Source organism: Xiphias gladius, chromosome 20 (assembly GCF_016859285.1).
Source record: "Xiphias gladius isolate SHS-SW01 ecotype Sanya breed wild chromosome 20, ASM1685928v1, whole genome shotgun sequence".
Lineage (NCBI taxonomy): Eukaryota > Metazoa > Chordata > Actinopteri > Istiophoriformes > Xiphiidae > Xiphias > Xiphias gladius.
The window spans coordinates 18,649,500-18,659,546 of record NC_053419.1 but is presented as its reverse complement, the minus strand read 5'-3'; the positions used below and the strand labels follow the sequence as shown (position 1 = coordinate 18,659,546).

The 10,047-nt window shown below is 41.6% G+C and overlaps 2 protein-coding genes and 3 non-coding genes across 7 annotated transcripts; 4 read left to right on the top strand and 1 right to left on the bottom strand.

Moving 5' to 3' along the window:
* Positions 1-297: 297 nt before the first annotated feature.
* On the top strand, positions 298-5,179 carry rpl7a (ribosomal protein L7a). 3 transcript variants are annotated; one of them, XM_040157247.1, is made up of 8 exons: positions 298-378; positions 2,556-2,676; positions 2,884-3,033; positions 3,296-3,436; positions 3,910-3,989; positions 4,272-4,402; positions 4,871-4,940; positions 5,045-5,179. In XM_040157247.1, the coding sequence occupies exons 1-8, from the start codon at positions 313-315 to the stop codon at positions 5,147-5,149; spliced, it is 864 nt and encodes a 287-aa protein (XP_040013181.1). In that variant the 5' UTR covers positions 298-312; the 3' UTR covers positions 5,150-5,179. The 3 variants fall into 3 exon arrangements, with proteins under 3 accessions (XP_040013181.1, XP_040013183.1, XP_040013182.1); XM_040157249.1 differs by lacking the exon at positions 298-378 and adding an exon at positions 1,343-1,463; XM_040157248.1 differs by lacking the exon at positions 298-378 and adding an exon at positions 1,987-2,013.
* On the top strand, positions 3,125-3,196 carry LOC120806905. The gene has a single exon (XR_005709760.1). It is a non-coding gene; the product is annotated as a small nucleolar RNA SNORD24 (small nucleolar RNA).
* Positions 3,760-3,832, top strand: LOC120806904. Its single transcript, XR_005709759.1, has one exon. It is a non-coding gene; the product is annotated as a small nucleolar RNA SNORD36 (small nucleolar RNA).
* LOC120806903 lies at positions 4,066-4,142 on the top strand. Its single transcript, XR_005709758.1, has one exon. It is a non-coding gene; the product is annotated as a small nucleolar RNA SNORD36 (small nucleolar RNA).
* Positions 5,180-5,852: 673 nt separating the features above from the next.
* On the bottom strand, positions 5,853-10,041 carry LOC120806275 (surfeit locus protein 1). The gene is made up of 9 exons (XM_040157246.1): positions 9,931-10,041; positions 9,760-9,826; positions 8,475-8,602; positions 8,299-8,381; positions 7,481-7,672; positions 7,293-7,365; positions 6,522-6,684; positions 6,244-6,325; positions 5,853-6,100 (listed from the first exon to the last, which is right to left on the bottom strand). Exons 1-9 carry the CDS (start codon positions 10,006-10,008, stop codon positions 6,034-6,036), a joined length of 933 nt encoding a protein of 310 aa, XP_040013180.1. The 5' UTR covers positions 10,009-10,041; the 3' UTR covers positions 5,853-6,033.
* Between the last annotated feature and the right edge of the window lie 6 nt (positions 10,042-10,047).

Sequence of the window (10,047 nt, the reverse complement as noted above, 5' to 3'; positions counted from 1 at the left end):
ACGGCCACGTCAGCCTCACAAATCCAGCCCGCTGCCATTAAAAGATGAAACCTCGTTTCTTATTTTATTCTTGTTAGTCATATATCTTTGCCATAGATAGTTAGCTATATAGATAGCTAGATGTTTACGGAAGTGACATACTGTTGTACGTCGGTCAAATGGACCCCCAAGTCCACCGTGTTGAGGACAGCTGTGCACACCTGTCCAGGTTTAAACATCTGGGCAGGTTTGCTGAGGAGTAAGCGCAGATAAGTGCGACAGACGAGGCTGCGGAAATTTAGAGTGACGGTGAACACAGAAGACAGGCGACGCATGGCGACCGGTCACATAGCGAGTGACATACGAGACAGGATGAGACAGGATACGCCAACACGCACAGTAACGAAATTATGATTCAATTACGATCAAAAAAGGTTAGAAACATCAGAGGGAGATGGGATTTACAAAAACCAAGGTCTTAGAGAAAAAATCAAATTATTAATTGAAAAAATAGAAAATAAATACATAAAAAATACTTGTGTATAAAAAACGCCCTCAGAACAATTGGATATTATACATATTACCACTGTATTATAATTAGGTTATTATGTAAGTAATGATCAAATATTATTTACTGTATTTAGACAGCCATATAGATATATGTAATTTACATTACATACATGGTATTTATCAGTGGTGGGAGAAATACTCAGACCCTTAGATCTTTACTTTAATAAAAGTACCAATATCACAATGTAAAAATACTCCATTACAAGTAAAAGGCCTTAAATATTTATTTATTTTACTTAAGTAAAATTACAGAAGTCGAATTACTTTGTATGATTGAAACTATTGGTTTAATTACTTTTGATATTATTATTATTGTTGTTGTTGTTGTTATGATTACAAAGGAGATTATTAGATTGTTAATACAGCTGCATTAATTTTAAGGACCTATTACAGGCCAAAAAGGGTGGAAACCATGGAAAACCTTCTGATCAATAACTACAGCCGTCAAACAAATGTAGTGGAGTAGAGGTATAAAGTAGCATAAATTAGACATACTCAAGTAAAATTGTACCTGAGTACCGTAACTAATCGAGTAAATGTACATAGCGACTTTCCAGCAGAGGTATTCATAGTAAATACTGATTATGTTGATTAAAAAAAAATATTATCTACAAAATAGTATACTCTATATAATACTGTCATTTCTTTTAAAATGTGATGGAAATGTTAAACAAATCTCCACTGTCCCATTGAGTATGACGTACAAAGGCACGTTAAGACCATATGTTAACAATGTAACACTGATCCTGAGTCAGTGTCCCAATTTTTTTAAACTATGAAGCTTATGCGGGCGAGCCGCTGTGAAATCTGACTCCAGATCGGCGCTTGAAAAGGCCACGTAACCACGCTGCAAGCCTCGCGGTATTTACGCTACCCAGAAAGCCTCGGTCTTCCTTTCTGCCTGAACCGACATGGTGGGTGCATAGCCGCTCCTTCTGAGAAACAATCCTAGCCGCTCTATCTGTTTGCATCCTTGTCTGCATGCTTGGTCTTACATTGTGGAATGTGTCTGTAAATTCAGCGAAGCCTGTCCGTGGATATAATGTCGATATTGCGAGTCGACGTCGTGGTGTTTTTTGTTAAAACTTGGTTTAACTGACTCAAGTGTAGCCGGTGCGAGTAGCCCTGTGACTGCTCGTTGGAAGCTAAAGCTAACTTTGGTGAACACGCTTGATTTCTGGAGAACTCTTGCTCTAATATTCTACGTTTCCCACATGTGTATGTAGTGTGCTAGTAGGTACACGGTAGTTAACGAATTTGACCAATGGAAGTAGAACCGGACTTGCGTTGTTATTTGCTGGGATATAAGTGTGTGTCTGTCCGGGTTAGCCGGTGGTGGTGGTAGGTGAATGGGGCCTGGGCACTGTTTCTGTTTGAAGAAATGTTACACTCAGCGGCCGTAGCTCGGATGCAATCCACGTCTATGGTGTTTGGCAGCTGCCCCTTACGAGAATGCCTTGGTTTGTAAGTAACACAACTACGGTGGTAGCAACTTAGCTACGTCGCGACGTCTTTAGCTCGGGTTGTACGGGGCGCCTGTTTCGGCGGTGTAGACTGACCAGCATGGGGATACGTCTCGCTCTATTCGCTAATTGCCTCCGACTCAGACTCCCGGTTTCAGCCATTACAGCACTGACAACTACCGTTGCAAACGTTTCTAATTATTGGTTTACATTTTGGGAATAGTTTTGGGAAAGCTTTATTAGGTGACTGACATGGAGGGGGCTAACCTGCATGCTAAGCATGGGATGCCGAAGCGAAGACATGCTGAAAATTTGGAACAGGGCGAGCAGTGTTTATGTCAAATGTAGATTAAAATCCTAATCTTGGAATCCCATGAGTCTACTACATTTAGGTAATGCATTAAACGTGTTGGCCTCCAAAATGCTGATACTATGACCAGTAAGGCGCAGCTGTATTCAAACATTTAGGCCAGTCAAGCTTTTTAAAATTGTTTTTAGTATGACTGCTTTCAACATATCCTAACACAACTTTCTTCTTGACAGCCTAAGGGAAAGAAGGCTAAGGGGAAGAAGGTGGCACCTGCCCCTTCTGTGGCCAAGAAACATGAGGCCAAGAAGGTGGTCAACCCCCTGTTCGAGAAGAGGCCAAAGAACTTTGGCATCGGTGAGTAGTCCCTAGGTTGCATTTTTGAGAGAACTGGGGATTCTAATGGTACAGATAATGTAAAAGAATTATGGCCGTTTAAACAACACTGAGGATTACCTGCGCAGATAAACTCTAGATTGAGAAACAAACCTGCTTCCTTTTTTTTTTTTTTTTTCTTTTAATTTGTGTTTGTCAGATACTAAACATTTTTGTCTTTCACCACAGGCCAGGATATTCAGCCCAAGCGTGATTTGACACGCTTTGTGAAATGGCCTCGTTATATTCGCCTGCAGAGGCAGCGCTCCATCCTCTACAAGCGGCTGAAGGTTCCCCCTGCAATCAACCAGTTCACCCAGGCTCTGGACCGCCAGACTGGCAAGTTTTGTTTTTAATTTTTTGGTGCCGAAAGAACAAAACTGCAGTCTTTCAAGGATGACTTATGGTCTTATCAGTACCATTGTCGCTTTGCAAATGATGTAAAAGAATATTTGCTATCTTAACAACCATGCTGACCTTTTCCACCAAGATCACTGATGCAACCCCTTGAAATACTGTCAACTTCTTTATTTGGACCTAACTACCGGAAGCCACCACCTGTGTTTGAATGTTAATTGTAATGTATTTTGTCCCTTCTCAGCCACACAGCTGTTCAAGCTGGCCCACAAGTACAGGCCAGAGACAAAGCAGGAGAAGAAGCAGAGGCTGCTGGCCCGCGCTGAGCAGAAGGCCGCCGGAAAGGGAGATACCCCTACCAAGAGACCCCCCGTCCTCCGCGCAGGTGAGGTACACAGAAAAACTAACAGGCTGTATGTGAGATGCTGCAGAAAGTTTTATCGATGGGTAAGATTTTAGTTGAAATTGATTTAAAAAAAAAAAAAAGGTTTTTAGGGATGGAACAAACCTGCCTAATCATCCTAACTCAAAGTAAATAAAGTCTCCTGCCAAAAGCCTCATTAGGATGGTGGAATCACATGAGGCGCTTTTTGTCAGGTTGTGTTGAACATCGCAGCTGTTTATCATAGTGCATTGAAGTTATTTTATTAATTTCGCTACAAGCCATCTTATGAACTTATTAGTGCAGTTTTATCTATCTTGGCCTGGATGCAGTGATGACCTGAATTTCTTCACCTGAAGCTTACGTTGATGTTTTATGAGCTTTTTAACCCTGAGCATTGGCCAAAATAACAAATCATTTCAGGGCAGGGGGTTTACTGACGGGAAGTTGAGGTTCATTTTTCCCCTTGCTTACAGGTGTGAACACTGTCACCTCCCTGGTGGAGAGCAAGAAGGCCCAGCTGGTCATCATTGCCCACGATGTGGATCCAATTGAGGTAAGTTTGCCATCCGTTGTTTCGGCAGCAGTGGAACTTGCTGCATTGGGTACGGTTCAGTCTAGAAAGCGGTCACTGGCAATGATGTCTGAATTTCTTCACCTGAATCCTCTATGTGGATCAAAACATACGAGCTTTTTAACCCTGAGCAGTGACTGCAAACACAGAACACGTTTTGAGTACAACATTCACACTTCAGATGTGTTTATTTTGCTCAAATTACCTTAAATTAAATGCATTCCTGAAATACTAATAGTTTCTCCGGTTCCCCTGCTTCTGTAGCTCGTCGTCTTCCTGCCAGCTCTGTGCCGCAAGATGGGTGTCCCATACTGCATTGTCAAGGGCAAGGCTAGACTGGGCAGACTGGTGCACAGAAAGACATGCACTTCAGTTGCCTTCACACAGATCAACCCGTAAGTATGCGCATAAACTCAGCTGTGTCGTGCACAAGTGTGATAGAGTATGCACATATTCCAGTTTATTGACCAATAACACAAATTAGGACTGCATGGCTGGCTAAAATAGTTAAGAGACTATCAGTCTAGAGAGTTGCAACTTTTGCATTAGTTGACATTTTCTCTCTTTAGAGTTATTGTTAGTGTTAGTGCAGCAGTGGTTCCTGATATTTACGTAGTAGACCAAGTAGGCCGTCTGAGTTCTGAGGCTGAATACACTATTGGGATTGTGTTTGCTGCAACCGCCACGATGCTCTAAGCAAAGCTTGAAGATGACTGTTATTAAAGTGGTCATAATACCAAATTCGAGAAAATGGCAGGGCGAAGGTTCTGCTCTTTTTGAAACCACTATAGTAAAATACATTTATCTGCGTTATCCTGGAGCATTGTGTCAGTATTGTGTTGACTGGTTTTGTTCTTTCCTAGTGAGGATAAAGGTGCACTTGCCAAGCTTGTGGAGGCCATCAAGACCAACTACAATGACAGATTTGAGGAGGTAAGCGTTTTTTATACAGTGAATTGTAGAATCTCGGTTGGTGAAATTATTCACAACGGAGACCAAATTGCGCCATTAAAACCCCTTTTAAACTTCTGTTCCAGATCCGTCGTCACTGGGGAGGCAACATCATGGGCCCCAAATCAACAGCCCGCATCACTAAGCTGGAGAAGGCAAAGGCCAAGGAACTGGCTACCAAGCTTGGTTAAATTGTTTGGAATAAAAAATGTATGTCCTAAGAGTGTTTTTCTTTTTTTATTATTGTCACAACTAAATATATGGTATTTCAAAACCATGTCGCAACTGTAGATTATTCATTTTTCAACGGTTTTGTCAGGAAAAAAATACTTTTGAACTTATTCAAATACATCATTTATACATAAGCAAGGATGAAAAGTAAATGTATTTTAAAACTCAGGTGTGTGTGTGTCCCTTGGTGATTCAGTGTTCCATCTAAATTACATGAGGTTAGGATAGGGAAGACCACATTGGTAATTTTACAAAGAAGCAACTTGGTACAATGCTAGATAGATGGGTTTAAAACTCATTTGAAAGGAAACATCGTAAAACAATGTGTAAAGATGTTCAACTGATTTCGGGACAATTCCATTCTACACACTCTTTCCTCAGAACTGTAAACTCAATGTTATCAAATGACACCTGAGTCAATTTGGAGAACTAATGACTGACTCTGAGGTGGTACATCCTAATAACTTTCATTTAACGTAGGGCCTCCAGCTGAAAACGTAACTGCCGCTTGTCTCTTCCCAAGACCAATGGGCTTAAATTTATGTCGTTATCCATAATTTTCCACAGCAAATGGGTTTTAGTATTTTACCTTTAAGTGTTCCATTTAGTTTATGGAACACTAGTTGGCAACATGTTACGTATGTAAAAGAAGAAAGCGAGAGCTCAATTAATTTATATATTTATTCTTGCAATACATGTTTCAGGAGAATAATCCACAGCTATTTACAAATTTGTCAGTGAACGTATGCAGCGAGCTGGAGCTGATCCAGTACAAATAAGTGTCAGAGGCTCTACGCAACATTTCAGACAGTATCCATGTGTAATTGCACTGCATTTAATCATATCACACTTTAATCTTCTTGATGAACTTGGCATACCACATGTAGGAGGTTGCCACACAAAGGCCATACCTTAAAAAAAAAAAAAAAGTGACAAATGACAGTCAATTCAGAAAATATTAATGTATCAACGCTATTAACAGGACGTTTACCGGGTTATTTACAGTACAACAGCATCAAAGTGTAGTTAATCCAAAAGGAAAGCGTCCACTTACCATGTAACTATGTACTGCATGTGCTCATTCCTCAGTGTGACTCTGGTCTGTCCACCTATCGGTCCACCGGGAATGGTGCTCCCTGCACGGGACACTCGCATTAACGTTCACCGTAATACCACATCATTTTCATTCACACGAGCGGGGGGAAACAGTTACCTTCTCCGCAAACCCGTAGGGTAATTAACATTAAGCAAGCTGTATATTGAAATCTGAAACCAGCTATGATGTAGCTGAATAAGAGAGCATCATGGACTTTGTTGTTCATGAGACCTTACCGAAGTCGGCATCAACGAAGATGGGCTCGGCTCCAGTGACCCGGGACATGGCCTCCAGGTCGCGGTAATGCCAGCGGTTTCTCTCCACATCATTGTTTGGAACAAAGGGTTTTCGGGTCTCTGTCAGCCTGACTACCCCGACCACTTCCACCTCACCTTCCACCTGCGCAGACGCATTATTACTCTTTGTTAAATACACTTACGTGTGAATAGTCTACAAAGGAACAGGAATGCGCCAAGCATTGTGTGTAGCTCTTGACTATCTTAATTGGGACTAATTTGCCATGAACTCTGGGTAAATTAAGCTATTTTTCAAAACTAAAAACCACGGCTGACTGAGCAACCGAATCACGCTGCTCAGCTCCCCTCACTCTAGCAGAAAACGTTTGCCTTCTGGAAAAATTCGGGAGCTACAAGGACATTTTACTTGGAAAATTAAGCAAATGGTGGAATCTGACTGCAAATGAAGATTTTTGAATACAAATTATAGTAATTTGAATATTTTTTGGGCTTTGCGCTGTTGGTCGGATCACAACCAAGTTTAATGACATCACCTTGTGCTCTAGGATATTTTGACGGACAATTTTCACTGCTTTGGGATGTTTTATAGACCTAAATAAATAAATAAATCAATCAATCAATCGACTAATTGAGAAAATAATTAGCACATTAATCCATACTTTGATCCTGACTTGCATTGGACTAATCTAAATAAATCCAAGGCTACAGACCAGTCTAAAATATCTGTCTCACATCATCTGAACCACTAACCTGTCCTTTCATCCTGGTCTCTGGTCTTATCTTCTGCCGCGGGACGTATCCTCTGTTCACCAGTATTGTGATGCTGCGGGTGAAGGTGGCAAAGATCAGTCGCTGTTGAATACAGCGTAAGAGCGCCTTGCAGTCGCTATTACGAACCACAGGCTCTAACCCCGGTGATGACCAGTCCCGCTCCTTACCCGAGGTCAGTGCAGTGGAACGGGGTGATGACATTAGCGCCGGTCTCCCCGCTTGAAGACAGCCTCCCCGCCTCTCTGGCCTCTTTCTCCGGGTCCACTGGGGAGCGAGGCAGGATGTACAGCTCCCGTGAGTGGTCGTACTGTCCACGCGCTCTCACCCTTCTGTACTCCAGGCTGTTCAGCTCTTGAGGACTAGGATCCCGGGAGAAACATGACAAGCGAGTCTGGTCATCGATAGCCAACACAGTCATAGATTTTGATTATATACTTTTGTGGGCTGAGTGTGCAGTCGCCGCCGACACGTGGCTAATTTTTTTCCGTTTACATAGTAAAGGTTTATCCCCTTAATAAGCCGACTTGCATATTTCTTCTAAAATGCAACATCTGCTTCAGTCTCTCTGATAAGGCAGGAGAGGATATAGCTCCTTCCAGTGTCTGCAGGATCTGCCATGTGATCCTGAGTGTGTGTGAGGAGAATATTAAATGTGTCTACTAGGGCTGCAACTAATGATACGTTATGTTACCAATGTTATTTTCTCAATAAGTCGATTGACTGTGTAGTCTATAGAACATCCAAAAACAGTGAAAAATGCCCGTCAAAATATCGTAGAGCACAAGGTGATGTCATATTTGGTCTGACCAACGGTCCAAAATGGTGAATTCTCTCATTAGATGAGCTGGGACCAGAGAACGTTTAGCTTTTTTGCCTGAGAAGTTACTTAAAAGGTGAATGGACTGTCAAAACAGTTGCTGATTAATTTTCTTTCAATCGGCTGACAGATTCATCGTTGCAGCTCCAGTGTCTGCCGTGTACTTACTCAAGAGGAAGAGGGATGGGATCTGCAGTAGTGAGTCTTGTCAGCTCGTCAATCAGCTGCATTTTCCACTGACGCCGTTTCACCTTCGCAGAAACAAAAGTACCCGCGTCCGTTAGACAACAACAATGAAGCGAAGACGCATCCGCATTCTTGAAAGCAAAGGGAATACACTGTACCTGCCATGTACCGAGGCCGAAGGTGGTGGCAGGGATGAGCAGCAGGAACCATTTGAGGAAAGAGTCTTCTCCTTTCTCTGCTTCGACTGCTGTAGAGCCGGACCGTCGCCCGAAGCCGCTGAGCCTCCCTGGAAATTCACGACACGCAGGACAGGAAGTGAGTGAAATGGAACAGCCCCGTCAGACATTTACACTGGAAGAATATGTGGCTGTAGAATATTGCTGACAAATATGATAAGAAAAGTGTCAAGAAAGATTACTCCCAAATGTTGTCCAGTTACGCACATGAAAAAGTTTAAACCTGATGAAAATTCCTCATTTTGTAAAGCTCAGTCTGAAACACTGCGACATTTATTTTAGGAATTTTCTCAAATTAGAAAAATCTTGGCGAGATCTTGCCGGGTTTATTATTGTTAATATAAAATCAGTGGCCACTTTATTAGGTTCACCAGTACAATGTATTGCAATTCAGTCCGACAGCTTTCACCTTTAGAGCGTCTATAATGTTCAGTTTCCGTTGACATTGTCGGAAAAATTCAATTAATTAGTGGTCGCTTTTTTTTTGTCCTCCCTATTTACATACATGTGGGGGGCAGAATTTTTGAAACACCTTTTCAGTATAATGCAGTCCAGTCGTACTTCACCACTAACTATGAACTCATTGCTAAAAAAACTACAACACCTCTATGACAGTGTAAAAAAAAAAATAAAATAAATAATAATAATAATAATAGTAATAAATAGTTTTAAAATAAAATAACATGGATTGCATTAGACTGTACAAGTGTACCTAATAAAATTGCCAATGAGTGTATATACTAATTTCTCTATGTATTACTATAAAGTGCTGTTTGGTTTCCACAATTTTTCAAAAATCTAAAGACAAATATATTTTTAGCCATTATTAGCCAAATACAATATACATAGTTTAGACATTTTTAAATGGTACCAGACCCTTTTTTTTTTTTAAAGGCATTTGAATCTTTAAAACTACTGAATCTTCTGTTAACACCATTGTTTTAAGAACCTAATCTGTATGTAGCACTTGGTATGTTATCCCTTTAAATTGTCTAAATCAACCCCTCTGTATATTCCCTCTGTCTGTCCACATTAGTGCCACGGACTTTTTGTGTTTTGCTTAAACACATATTTCTCTGCATTTTTGTATCTGCTGACATTTGTTTTCCAAATAATGTTATGGGGGGGGGGGGGGGCAAGTGCAAACAAGCTGGTGTCCAGTACCATCGTTATGTTGAGGGTGATTTTCAAGAGGGGCGATATTTACCGTCTGCACGTCTGAAGAGAGGCAGCCTGGGCAGGAGGAACGTCCTCTTGACGTGGATGACACTGGTCTGCAATAACGTGAAATAAAGTGAATTCACGACCCCGCAGGTCGCGAGGAACGACGAGGATGTGGAGACGCAGGTCTGACAGTCACAACGACACGGCAACTTACCGGTTTCTTTAGTGTCGATAGCAGCCTGGTGGAATAGGCGAGCACCGCTTTCAGAGAAGCCATGCTGGATCGAAACATTAATGGAAAAGGGGGCTTTGAAAGACGGATGAGACGACC